General features: G+C 40.2%; 1 protein-coding gene and 1 long non-coding RNA gene across 4 annotated transcripts; one reads left to right on the top strand and one right to left on the bottom strand.

Annotated features, from left to right (window-relative positions):
- The first annotated feature begins 4203 nt into the window (after positions 1 to 4203).
- LOC118723280 lies at positions 4204 to 9891 on the top strand. Its single transcript, XR_004989206.1, has 3 exons — positions 4204 to 4495; positions 8194 to 8199; positions 9881 to 9891. It is a non-coding gene; the product is annotated as an uncharacterized LOC118723280 (long non-coding RNA).
- Positions 6215 to 13332, bottom strand: LOC118723279 (cytochrome c oxidase copper chaperone). Of its 3 annotated transcripts, XM_045583968.1 has the most exons (4): positions 13121 to 13332; positions 11688 to 11776; positions 11075 to 11110; positions 6215 to 6447 (listed from the first exon to the last, which is right to left on the bottom strand). In XM_045583968.1, exons 1-2 carry the CDS (start codon positions 13225 to 13227, stop codon positions 11692 to 11694), a joined length of 192 nt encoding a protein of 63 aa, XP_045439924.1. In that variant the 5' UTR covers positions 13228 to 13332; the 3' UTR covers positions 6215 to 6447; positions 11075 to 11110; positions 11688 to 11691. The 3 variants fall into 3 exon arrangements, with proteins under 3 accessions (XP_045439924.1, XP_036301374.1, XP_036301373.1); XM_036445481.2 differs by lacking the exon at positions 11075 to 11110 and having other exon boundaries at positions 11660 to 11776; XM_036445480.2 differs by lacking the exon at positions 11075 to 11110 and having other exon boundaries at positions 13121 to 13330.
- Positions 13333 to 13945: the final 613 nt, after the last annotated feature.

Genomic DNA, 13945 nt, shown 5'->3' with positions numbered 1-13945 from the left:
TGAGCAAGACAATTATCACCTTCAGGGAACTTCTGTTCTGGTGAGGGCAGCTGACCTATGAATAACAGCAATTCAATAAAATGAGTACACTCAGGACTCAAAGGAAGCACTGACAGGGGAGCAAAGATGGAAAGGAAGGTGACATTTAAGCTGGTCTAAAAAGATGACTAGGTGCTCCCCCGCTGGGGTAAGGCATTCCAGGAAGGAAGAACAGAATGTGAAGTCAAGTCCAGAAGTAAAACGAAAACACAAGGCATATTTCTGGTAACAGAGAACAGCTTGCTGTAGGTGAATCAAAGGCAGGCAGGAGAGGCAAGCAGGGGCCAGAGTATGAAGTTCAGCGTAGTGCTCTGCCAACTGGGGTCATGACTGCAAACTGTTACTGCTCCATGATGAGATGGGAACAGAAATGAATAGTATTTAGACATTTTTATAGAAAATTTGACAAGAGAAACCTGTGACTTTTGAGTTTAATAAAAAAAAAAATAAATGTGGGGCCCTTGTAGTGTTTTTTTGTTGTTGTTGTTTTTTAATTTCACTTTCCTAATATCAGTCTGTGAACTGAAACCATTAAAGCTGATTCCTCACCACCCAGAATTTGAGATACCCTGCACTTGAGATTAATGCTTCCCTAATATAGACATTAAAATAGAACAAGGCCTTTGGACACATACTGCCAAGTTGGTCTTAGACTTGTTGTATTTCCTACAGCAACCATAATCTCCTTAATTTATGGAAGTCTGATTTTGCTTCCGCAATTTGTTAAGGAAGATGGGCTTCTCCCCCAGTTGCCAGGACCTGAAGTAAGACTGGCCAAAGCCAAGCATGAGATCCCTTTCCCCTGGATGGCAACAGGTTTAAGGGTAGGCATGTGACCAGTAAGAGAAGAGGGAGTGCATGGGGGAGTTTCTGGGAAAAAGCAGATGCCTGGGCAGACAGTAAGGAAGCATAACTCTCATCCTGGCTTGAATAGTTATGTGATGATGTAATGCTTGCTTGAAGTTACCATAGCCATGAGATATGATATGCCTAAGGGCGAGAAGGGTAAAGAATAGAAAAACAGACAGGCCTCCATTCTTGAAAGTGAGCCATTATCTCAAACCTGGAACGTGCAACCTCCCGACATCAAGATGCAGCTGGTACCCTGGTGTTTGCAGTTGAATGTCTCCAGGTTCAGGTCCCCTTGAGGATTTCCGTAAGGACCGCTCTTCAGGGAAAGGTTCTCTGGACAGGACTATCTTATTATATGAAAACTGGGCAGCAGACTACTTATGTTCTATCAATGTTTTCCTCTCAAAATGTTAAATATGAGGAATTGCGCCTCTAGACTCAATTTGATCTTTCAGGATAACTTGGTTGTTGAGAAAACAAGATGTTTTAGTGGCAAATTGGACAATTGCTCACTATCCATTTACCTCTTCTTCCTTGTAACAGAACTCCAGTTTTGTTGTGATATCTAAATTATACATGGATCCAAGAGAGGGAGTGGGAGTTTTGTTTAAGCCAATCAGCATAAGGCGTTCTGCTGACAACTATTCTTGGTTCATAAAAATACAAATAAACCTAATTTGGCTCAATCAGACTTACAGGAGGGAACTCGTGCTTTAGGAATGGTTTCTCTCTTCTGCAAGACTTTAACAATAAAATATATGATTGGCTTAATCAGTCCAAAAAGGGAGAGGTCTGAGATAAAAAATAACTTGTCCTAGAAGGAATCATTGAGCCTCTATTATTGTATGCAGAACTTGCAATGGACTTCCAGCTATGTGAGTTTTCCTTTATCAGCTAGCAGTTTTTTTGTAATTTACTTAAAAATATATATATTTTTTAATTTCAGAGAGGAAGGGAGAAATAGAAACATCAGTGTATTCAAAATTCAACTTCATATTTTTATTGCTTATACTACAATAGTATACACACTGAAGGCCTGGTGCACAAAATTTGTGCACTGGAGGGGGGGTGTCCCTCGGCCCAGCCTGCACCCTCTTGGAGTCCAGGAGCCCTCGGGGGATGTCCGACTGCCTCGGAGGCAGGAGGCTCCTGCCACTGCTGCTGCTGCACTTGCCAGCCATGAGCCTGCCTTCTGGCTGAGCAGCACTCATCCTTCGTGGATGATTTAAAAAAATAAATAGATGAAAGAAAGATGATTGCCATCTGATATTTTAAATCATCCACACTGATCCTTCGTGGAGCGGGATCAGGCTGAAACCCATTCTCTGACATCTCCTGAGGGGTCCTGGATTGCAAGAGGGAGCAGGCCAGGCTGAGGGACCTCACCAGCGCATGACCAGGGTCTGGGAGGGATTGGGGAGGTTGGCCAGCCACGGAAGGGCTTTAGGGCATGTCTGGCCCACCTTGCTCAGTCCCAATTGGCTGGACCCCAGCAGCAAGCTAACTTACCAGCCAGAGAGTCTGACCCCTGGAGGTCAATGCACATCATAGTGAGAGGTTGAGCGGCTTTAGAATATCATTAGCATATTACGCTTTGATTGGTTGAACGGACCCAGACACTTAGCATATTATGCTTTTATTATATAGGATACCCACTAGACTATAAGCTCTTTTGAGAGCAGGGTCCATGTCTTACTAAGCTTTGTTCACTACTTAGCACATAGTTGGCATAATGTATATCCTCAGTAAAAATAGCCTCTCATCTCATTGAGGACAAGATATACGTGATTCACACATGAATACTCAACACTTAGGACAGCTCCTTGCACATAAGGCCTTCACAAAATATGTACAGATTGAATGAACTTATGACTATGTTTACATTAGATACCTGGTACGGGAAACAACTTGGGCCTCAACTCTCAAGATCAAGAAACATCTCTAGGTCACCAGATATTTGAACAGAGCAATTTCCTAAACCTCTCATTTTAAATGTAAAATCAGGGTTATAGTTTTTCATCACCCCCACATCAGACCTGTGGAAGGTGTAGTTATCCTAAGATAGGTTTTTGCCTAGGGCAGTGGTTGGCAAACCGTGGTTCCTGAGCCACATGAGGCTCTTTGGACCCTTGAGTGTGGCTCTTCCACAAAATACCATGGCCTGGGCGAGTCTATTCTGAAGAAGTGGCATTAAAAGAAGTTTAAGTTTAAAAAATTTGGCTCTCAAAAGAAATTTCAATCGTTGTACTGTTGATATTTGGCTCTGTTGACTAATAAGTTTGCCAACCACTGGCCTAGAGACATGGTCCTGTTCTCATCAATCCTTCATGTCAAACAGTTAAAAGTTAGACAAAGAGAAGTAATTACGGAATAGTTGAGTATATCTTTTTTAAGAGTTTGGGGATTATTGTGAATAGCAGAGGCTTGGCCATACATCAGAATGTGGTAATCACTTACTAGAAAGCTAAGTTCATTTTTCAACTTACTGTGGTGACACCTCTTAGTAGAATACTGCACATAATCTTTGGGAAGACTAAGCACTAGGGAAGACTTAAGCACTTGGTCTTGTAAAATGTGTTTTTAACTCTGGCAAATGTCAAGAAGAGTGCTTTAGTTCAGTGGGTGCCAACCGGTGGTTGGTCTGTGAGGTCCGAAAGGCTGGCGACTGCTGCTTTAGTTCCTTTACTAATCAGATGAGCAGATCTGACAAAGGTTCAAAAATATTAACCTTGCCAAGAGTTTAAGGAAATAGGCATCCTCAGATACTAAGTTACAAGTGGATACCCCTTTCTAGAGGTCAGGCAGTACTAAAAGCCTTGAAAATGTACACAGCCTCTGGCCCCAACTTGGCTAAAGTAAAAGATATTTGTGAAGACTTTCTTAGGCCAAAACCGGTTTGGCTCAATGGATAGACCGTCGGCCTGCAGACTGAAAGGTCCCAGGTTCTATTCCAGTCAAGGGAATGTACCTAGGTTCCGGGCACATCCCGGTAGGTGTGCAAGAGGCAGCTGATCGATGATTCTCTCTCATCGATGTTTCTAACTCTCTATCCCTCTCTCTTCTTCTCTATTAAAAAAAAAAAAAAAATCAATAAAAATATTTTTAAAAAAAACTTTCCTAGGAAATAGACTGGTGGAATTTCACATGATTTCTTCCTGTTTCCATAAAACCAACAAACAAAATATCCGCCCCCCACCCCCCAAAAAAGAAATCAGAAATAATTTAGGTATTTGGTATATAGTCTATTCAAGACTAAGACCCAATTCCTAGAATGGTATCTGACATAGAGCAAGCAATTTATAAAAGAATTAATAAATGTACAAACAATAGAAAACTGGTTAAATAAACCACAGAATGGATTTACACATAGCCAACACAAATTATATCATAATACTACTTAATTTATGGTAAAATGTATAAAGGGGAAAAGGCAATTATTACAATCTCATTAAAAATGTGTACCTTAGAAAAATGTTTTAAAAAATATATAAACACATAGAAACAGCATACATAAAAAATTAACACTGGTTGATATTAATTTTTGCAGTCCCAGCACATATTCAAGCAGCCTGGATAATCACCTGCCAGGGCTCCATCCTGGGTGGTGGTTGATCATCAACCTATGAACCAAGAGGTCATGGTTGATTCCTGGTCAAGGCACATGCCCAAGTTGCAGGCTCGATCCCCAGTGGAGGGCGTGGAGGCAGCCAATCAATGACTCTTATTGATGTTTCTAGCTCTCTCCCTTCCTGTCTGAAATCAATAAAAATACCTTAAAAAAAAAAAAAAGTAGCCATACACAGGTTATGTCAAGCTGCCAGAGGCCAAAGCATAACAAGCATCTGCATGAAAGTGCAAAGGAGACATTGGAAGGCCAATGGACCTTGATCCCAGCAGGGCCTGTATCAGCACAAGATTGCTCCTGCTGTGACTGCCATGGCTGGAAGTGATTTCCTAACCTGATAATTCTTACATTGTTGACCAAACTTTACCTTTGATCCGCCTGATGCATTGCTACAGTGCAAATGTGTATTCAAAGTGAATAAATGCAGGCAGGACCTAGACTCAGTGTCCCTCTTCATGCAAGAGGTTTCTAGCTGCCCCCCTTCCCCCCCAATGCCTTCATAATTCTTGTAAAGTGTACTCATTGTGTCCTTGGCCCTCCTGCAAGTCATCCTGAACTCACTGCGAAGGTCGCAGCATCAAGCAATTGAGATCTTTCAAGCCAAGGAATCCTAATGTGCTCCAAAACTTACTTTCCCAAAAGAGAAAATAATGAACAACAATATGAATTTAAAATATTAAGACTGGTGTTAGCCAGCTTTCTCAGAGATTAGAGCACAGAGCAATGAGTATCGGCCCTCGACAGGACTGCAGGTTTGATTCTGATCAAGGGCATGCACCTCTGCTGCACTCAATCCTTGGCCCATCGGGGCGCTTGTAGGAGGCAACCAATCAATGTCTCTCTCTCACACTGAAGTTTCTGTCTCTATCTTTCCCTTCCACTCTCTCTAAAAATCAATGAAAAAAATATCCTTGGATGAGGATTAACAAAAAACAAACAACATAAGTAAATAAATATCAAGATTGAAGGCTTGTCTAGTTCTTGCCTTTAAGAAAGTTAAAAATACGAAACTTTAAGTGAGATGATAATGGCTACCATCCTCATTCCAAATTGGTAAAGGGTTATTTTTTATTTCCATGTACTGATTTTGATGATTTCATTGGATGACATCAGTGTTTGCAACAAATGCCCATGAAGTATGGTAGCAACCATACTTAGGTAAAAACTGTTTGGACTTTAACCCTGCTATTCTGGCTTCTGTACTCACTTACTTGCTTAAACAGATTGAGACCTAGAGGCTAAGGAATTTTCCTGTGCCTGTGGACCAGGACCACAGGAGATTAATTCCCACTGACTCAGTAGCTCCAGAAGTTGAAACTGCAGATAACCTTTAGAGATTAACTTGGCTCAGTTCTGCTTCTGTACTATCTGCTATTGCAAGATAGGTCCACATTCCAACCTCCAGCAGGATGACCCTGTGGGCTATTCCTAGCCTTTAAAATTTAGAATTTAGAACAAAGGAAAATTTTTGTGGTTTGGACCTTTAAAAAGGACTGCCTATACTTGAAATGGAGCAGTCGTGAGTGTGGACTCCACCTGTGAGTAGTGTTCTTGCAGCCGTCCTGGCCCATTCAATAAATCCTTGCCTGCTTTTTTAATCAATTAGCAGCCTCCGATGGTCTTATTTTGACTCCAGTGGCCTTATTTCAATCCCATAACAGCCCAGAGTTCCCAGAATGACACAATGTAAGAAATTTATATTACAAGATTTGTTTATTCTACATGCTTTAATATAAATAAGCAAGTAAACATGTGACGATGTGAGGAACACAGAAAGAAACACACATGATTTTTAACCAGGGAATTTCCTTTTTTTTTTTTTTTTTTTAATAAATTATACTTTTACCATTTATGAAAGTTCATTAAAGAACTTTCCAAATTATTAAATTATCTTCATTCTTCAGGAATTATTCATTCACAGAGCAGACCACCTATAGAAAAAGATTTATTTTAGAAAGTCGGATTTCAAACATCATGCCAGACCTATGGAGTTAGGGAACTCAGGTAAGTACTGTTAACCAAATGCCACAATTATCCTAAACCAGTCATGGAATAAAAGATTCACATTTAAAAATTCTAGTTTTGCCTAACTAAAAAACATCACTAAAACTGTTCAATCCATCACAGTTTAATCTTTAGAAGTCTTTGTTGAAGTAAAACTACACATTTTCTCAAAAATGTTTTCCCCAAAAGGCTAAGGCAGTTTATTTTTACAGATACTCAAAAGAGACTTGCAAACTCCTCCTTACTGATTCAAGGATGTTTGGCAAAGATGTACAAAGCAAAAGGCATAAGTTCAGCTCTACATACAAGGCACTTCCTGTGGAAAGTTACTAACTTCATTCCAAAGGCAAAATAAGGGTAACCCTTTTGAAATCCATTTGTAAAGAACAAAAAGGGAGAGTAAAATAAAAAAGAGGGTAGCAGGTCTAATCAGCCAGTACCAGGCTTCTCTCCAGATAGCTCCCACCGACCTCCACTCCTATACCCCCAATCCTTATCCCAGAAGACAGAGAATAATGCTAAAAAGGTAACTAAGTAATTAGGGCTACCAACTCTTCAAGTCTAATGCAAGTTTCCCTCATCTAGCTATTCCCTGTATTTGGTTTAGAAAAGATAAGCCTCATCAACAATAAAATATCTAAATTCTCAATTTTCTAAAAGTCTCTAAGGACAAATACAGTTAAGGGAAAGGTTTGAGCAGGAAAAATAACCAAAAATGAAGCTATTCAACATTCAATAGCAGTCCATAGCAAACACTGTTACCTCATTTCACATATGGAAACCATTTGGTTATATCTTTGGGTGTAAGTTCTTGGCAGAAGAGATCCTGTTTTTCTCATCTTGGCATTTTTTTTTTTTTTAGGGTCTTAAACAATAAATATCTATTGAATAACTAAATGTTTGAATAGCAGAAATAACCCTTTTCCTAGTTTTGTCTCAGAATCATATTCTCATACATTATCAGTTGCATGTATGTGCGTATGAAATCAGCATATTTTAAGTATATTTCATCCTACTATTAAGTTCAGTTAAACTTAATAAATATTATCACTACCACTAAATGGTAATCCTCTAATTTATTTCAATGGCTTTAGCCCTCTAAGTGAGTTCTTCAAGTTCCTTCTGAATCCTAAAGGCAGAAAGAATACTAGCTATTTTCTCTTTACATTTTTTTTTAGCAGGTTCTAGGTTCCTCTAGTTCCCCTTTCAGTGAAAGCAGCAGTCCTAAGACAGAAGGAAGTGTTGAGAATCACCATCACACACCTAATTTTTCTTAAGAGTAGTTTTTGAGCCTCAGCTTTTAGTACTATTAAATCTTTCAATAGTTTTATTTAGAATTATCCCTTCAGCTTAAGCCACTAGTTGTTAAAGAGGGGCACACTTGAATATTATCTAGGAGTTTCTGAGCTAACAGGTACAGACTGGGACCCAAGCTTGTGAGTTTAGGAAAATATGCCTCAGCAGGAGATTATAAATTACACCCCTGGTTGAATACAGCCTACTGTTATATTAAGTTCCAACCTACATTAAGAAGGTATAATTAAGACCTACATTATTTAGAATATTAATATTAATATTAATACCTACTAAGGTTTTTGAATTTGGAATATTCAAACTCATTACTGGGAAGACCTAAGTTTGCAAAAATATTTTTCCCTTGAAGCTACTGTCAGAAAAATGTGGCCTGTCTGAGATGTATGAATTCAGTTAAGTTAATTTTATAACAATGCAGATAGCAATGTTGGATTTTACCCTACAGCCAATGATCTGGTTATATACATATGCATTTCAACAATAGGTCTAATTAGCATCATAATGAAGTTCTCATATTATTAATCAAGACTATACACAATCCTGAAAGTGAAATGTTGGCAATAAAGCCTCATTTAGTGCAAGGAGTATAATTTGCCCTACCCAGTGGTTCAGTTGGTTGAAGTGACATCCTGTATACAAAAAAGGTTGCAATGAAAAAATATCAAGCGAGGATTAAAAAAAATAAATGAGATCTAGACTCTAGTTTTAATTCCATCATCTATCCACTCAACTTCACTGTTCCTCCATTTCTCCAGGGGGGCCAGGGAAACAGGACACCTGTCCCTCTTCCAAAACTTCTTAGAAGAGCCCTCTCCTGAATTCTTAGAAGGGCCTACATGGATTCAGATTGTTCTTCTAACCAGATATCAAAAATACATTAGGTCACATATTCAACAGACTTCAACTGAAGGTTTGCTATCCACAACTCCCAAGATACAAAATATTCTTCTCTGGTTTCTACTTGACAAGTTTACAAAGCCTATTCATACATATATCATTGAATCATCACAATTACTCTATAAAGTAGTTTGGTCATTATTATTATCTCTGCTTTACAGATGAGGAAACTGAAGTTCAGAAAGTTAAGGACTGCCCAAGACCATGCAACCAGTTAAACACCAGATCTTCTAAGTCCAAAGCTCTTGTATTTTCTTTTATAGACAAACTAGGGCCCAGTCCATGAATTCGTGCACCTTGAAAGGAACTGTGGGCCTCGAGGTTGCAGTGGGCACAAGGGCGGGTCTCAGCCCATCATCCTCGCCCACACCTGGCCCCTCCTGCCACAGCCCCCATCCTATCTGCTCCCACGTGCTGAGATTCTTTAAAAATCATCAATAGGTATATTTATACTTTTAAGAACACAACCCCTACTCAAACTTACTTATTTTACAAAATGGTTCACCAGGAATCATCTAATCTAAAAGTCACTTAAGTATCTCATATATAGAGTAGATATATCATAACATATTTAAATTAAAAAAAATGTATTATGGTTCTCTTTTTATAAAGAAAAAGTAAAGTCCAGCCCTGTCCAGTGTTACTCTCAGTGGTGTCAGCTCAAGCTCGGAAAGATCTCGGGTTTGATTCCCAGTCAAGGGCATGTACCTGTGTTGCAGACTCAATCCCCAGTACCAGTCAAGGCATATATGGGAGGCAACCAATCGATGTCTCTCTGTCTCTCCCTATCCCTCCGTCCCTTCTTTCCACTCGCTCTAAAAAAAAAAAAAATAATACACACACACACACACACACTCGCTCTAAAAAAAAATAATAATAATATACACACACACACACACACACACACATATATATTTCCTTGGGTTAGGATTAACAAAACAAAAAGTAAAGTCCAAAGAGGATGTAGCTGAAGTAAAACATACTAGACAGCAGGAGAACCAAAATTAAGCCCGAGCATTTACAGCCTGGACTGTTTTTCCACTATACAGTGATTCTTATCAGCTTGGGACAAGTTCCCACTATACAGTGATTCTTATCAGCTTGGGACAAGTTCCTTACCCTCCTTTTTTATAGCTCAATGAGGAACAGTGGCCATATGTGCAATTCTAAACAGGCAGGAAAGAGGTGATAGGGAGAGAAGCCAGGCTCTCTATTACTGTTATATTGGTATGTGGTCTCGGCATTATCTCTCAGCTATTATTAAAAGTGGTGGTGTGATGTGGAAAGCCCAGGGCAGGGGGGCACAAAGCAGAGGGAGTCTGCCTGGAGACAGGTTCCAGTTCTGATTCTGCTAACCCACCTCTGGAATCATTTCATACTTACAGGACTTAATTTCATTTATTTATTCATTTAATAACAATCCTCCAATGAACACCTACTATGTCTTAGGTCCTGGGGATGTGACAGTGAGTGAAATTCCACCATCTATCCACTCAACTTCAGCAAGTCTTTTTGACTTCACTGTTCCTACTATCTCAGAGATCATATTCTAGTTGGAGTAAAACAAAGCTGATGATAAATACATACATAATATGCAGGAAATGGTATTAAGAATAAAGTAGCCACTAGCTCATGTGGCTATTAGATAAAACTAAAAATATACTCAGTTTTACTACTCACATATCAAGGGTTCAACAGCCACATATGGCTAGTGGCTACCATACTGGAGAGTGCAAGTACAGGACGCTTTCGTTATCACAGAAAGTTCTCTTGGACAGGGCTAGGATACAGTGATGAGGGAGGGATGTTTATTTATTTATAAATATATTTTTATTGATTTCAGAGAGGAAGGGAGAGATAGAAACCTGTACATCCCTTACTGGGAATCAAGCCCACAACTGGGGCATGTGCCCTGACTGGGAATCAAACCCATGACCTCCTTGTTCATAGGTCAACACTCAACCACTGAGCCTGCCAACCAGGTAAGGGATGCTATTTTAGATGGAATGTTAAGGAAAAGCCTCTCCAAAAAGGAAGTATTTAAACAGAGATCTGAATAAAGTGAGGGAGTGAGTCAAGTTGCTACCTGAAGGAAGAACTTCCAAATGAAAGAAAAATCATTTATTAAGGTTCCCTTCAGTATTAAAATTTAGATTAAAAAAAAAATCAAAAAATAAAATAAAATAAAATTTAGATTCAAAGTTCTTCAAAATATGGTCTGAGTTTTAACCAGTTAACTGCCACACATCCAAAACGAAAACCATCCCCACACACAATATTTTAAATTTAATTTAAAAAAATCAATTTTGCAATGAGTATTATAAAAATAAATATATTATTCATAATTCGAGTGTTTTTGAATATTTTTAGCTGAAAACTCTCAGGAAAAATGATTTTAAAATTGGTCAGGGCTGCCACTTAGGGAAAACATTTTTTTTATAGACCTGCATGGTGTGTGGGGAAGGTCTGCCGCTTGCGTATAGATGCTTATGGCATACAATAGGTTAGTTATTAGAATAAAGTGCAGTACAAAAGAGATATAGCAAAAATTCCATTTTTGTTTTGCAGAAAGCAATACTTCATGTGTTGCCCACTCTGTTTAAAAGCACTTATTAAAGACTCACAACATTAGAAACAAGGAATAGAGAATGTTTTTCCTATAGTTCCTTTAAGTTGAACACCAAAATATAGTGAAATCCCTAAGCCATGATTCCTTGTCAAGCCCCTTCTTAAAAGCTAAATTCTTCCCTTTCCAAATCCATCAAATACCTCTCAATTTTTAGCACTACTAACTGAAAAGTTATTTTTTAGTGCTACTTCAGTGTGTTAGATTAATCAGGTCAACTACCTTTCAGATACAATGTTGCCCAATGACTGCTAAATCTATAAAGCAATAGAGACATCTGAAGCAATAAGCCTATGTATTACCTTCCCCATCAGGGAGAACCATGCTCACCATTTCATATCTTAAATCCCAGGGCTCTCATGCACTCCTTGTGGGCCTCAATTAGGTGTCCACAGTGCTCTTCTCCTTTCTCAATAATGCTACAAAACAAAATGTACTTGTTATCTAACAAAGTAGCCATTAAGCAGATTAGCAGTAAATAAGCATGTATAACAGTGTCGTGGAGTGAGGCAGAACATAGTCTGATGAATGTAGCGGGAGTTAAAAACAAATGTTCTTCTGGTTTGTCTAATAATCCAATAGGCTGGAGACACTAGCAAGAGAAAATAATCGAATTTAATACATAAGGGAACATAGGTATATAAGACATCCTGAGCTAGGGATGAGACAAAGTGCCTTGGGGGCTTCAAAAGGTCACTGCAGGATTTAAAAAAGCAGATACTTAATAAATACTCAGAAGTTTGTCCTGTCCCGTAAATAGGTCAAAAGAAGTTATTTCTGATAATCTCTTATAGGCAAGGCCCCTAATTCAAATTCTTCTAGGTAGTTAAGGGGGAAGGGCAGTGTGTGGGGGGAGGCAGATTCTCTTGAAGCCACAGCTAACACTGCCTTTAGCTCAAAATCACCTGCAAATCACAGAAGCACATCTTGGGGTGACTTGTTTTGAACTTCCCGTTTCAATTCTCCCTCTACAATGTTATTTGCAAAATACTAAGTATTAATAGAAAGCAATGAGCTCCTACAGCTCTTATTAACCTCATTATGCCATTTGTAATTTCTTTACTTCTTATGTAAGGACAAAAAGGGGTTGAAGGAAGTGTACATTCACATCTGAAATTCCTAATAATATTCGTTCCACAAGAGTGGCTGTATAAAATGAAAACAAACAAAAGCTTTTGTGGAACGGTGGTAATCTAGAGGTACACTTCTGAACACTACAATGTCACCTAACGGACATAAACGGGCTTAAATTATCTACCTTAGGGGGGGAAGAGGGACGCTTTAGTATTGTTAAGAAATGTACCTTGTGTCCTACTGTGTCTAAAATCTGGCAGGCATTACCAGAAAATTATTACTGTTTGGTTTTGCTAAATGTTTCATACTAGTCCATACCACCTGGTATAGCCATTACCGGAATGTCTCCATTAACTTAAAGCTCCTTTAAATCAAGCAGCAAATGTATCCATTTCGACATCTTCCGACCTAAAGTTATGTTCAAAAACCCTTCCTAGGAGAACACCAGTGTGTGAACGGAGCTCGGGGTCAATGTGACCTCCCTCCTAACCCTTCACCCGTTTCCCACCCGAGCGGCGAGCTCAGGCCGCAGCACAGCCGACCCGGAAGCCTCCTGGGCCCCAGTAAACCCGAAAGCGCCGCTCCGCAAAGCCAGGGCCAGGCAGGCCCGCCCCGGGCGGTGCAGCGGGCCACGCCGCGGGGAGGAGGCGCAGGGCCGCCAGCCGCCCCGTCCCGGGCCGCGCACTGACCACGCATCGCGCGCCTTCTTGGTCTCCGGGCAGGCGCAGCAGGGCTTCAGCGGCTTCTTCTCCTGCGTCTCAGGAGGGGCAGGGCTTGCGGCCGCCAGACCCGGCATCTTGCAAGAGGAAAGCAGCTGCTAGCGCGGGAACCCTCAACGCTCCCAACCTCCGCAAACGCTGGTTCGCTCGCACGTACTTCCGGCATCCGGTCCAGAAGGACAGGAAGTCCTGCCTCTCAGACAGTTGGGCGCGGAAGAGGGAGGGATCAAAAGGACGCGTGCGCACAAGTGACTAAAGGACGGCACTGGCCCGCCTCTTCGGCGCAGGCGCAGAGAGGCGAGGTGAAAGGGCGCGGAGAGTTGAGAACTCACGAAGGCTGAGAGTGCGGAAATGAGACATCATCGCTCAAGCCCTTCACTCACCGCAAATCTGAAGCGCTAGGAAGTGAAACGTCTTGTCCGTGACAAGACCGCACATTACTGAAAGCCGGCCCCCTTGGAGTTAGAGCTCAGTTCTCTGTATTTCAGGATGGACTCTGCCTTCTTCCTGCCCCTCGCCCCCCACTGGTTTTCACTGACCTCGTTAAAGACTTAATTTAAGACACTGAACAACGAAATTGCACAGTATTGAAAAAAAATTTCCCTTCCACCCATACCTCACCCCATATACTTTAAATCCACAGTTCATGGATGTGTCTATAGCTCTCTCTCACTAATTTGATTTCAGTAGGAATTGCTCAATCAGGACAAGTACAGTATACTGTTAATAAAATTGCAAAATGCCTTATTCAGTTAGGTAGATAAATAAACTTGTCTGTTATTTGCAATACAATGT

The sequence above is a fragment of the Pipistrellus kuhlii genome, unplaced genomic scaffold, assembly GCF_014108245.1.
Source record: "Pipistrellus kuhlii isolate mPipKuh1 unplaced genomic scaffold, mPipKuh1.p scaffold_m20_p_2, whole genome shotgun sequence".
Taxonomy (NCBI): domain Eukaryota; kingdom Metazoa; phylum Chordata; class Mammalia; order Chiroptera; family Vespertilionidae; genus Pipistrellus; species Pipistrellus kuhlii.
The sequence above is the reverse complement of the archived record's forward strand: the minus strand, read 5'-3'. Positions and strand labels throughout refer to the sequence as shown.

Coding starts and splice junctions, on each gene's coding strand:
- LOC118723279 (XM_036445481.2), bottom strand. CDS start 13,227: ATGCCGGGTCTGGCGGCCGCAAGCCCTGCCCCTCCTGAGACGCAGGAG. Junction 11,777..13,120: donor AAGAAGGCGCGCGATGCGTG/GTCAGTGCGCGG, acceptor TTTGTTTTGTAG/CATTATTGAGAAAGGAGAAG.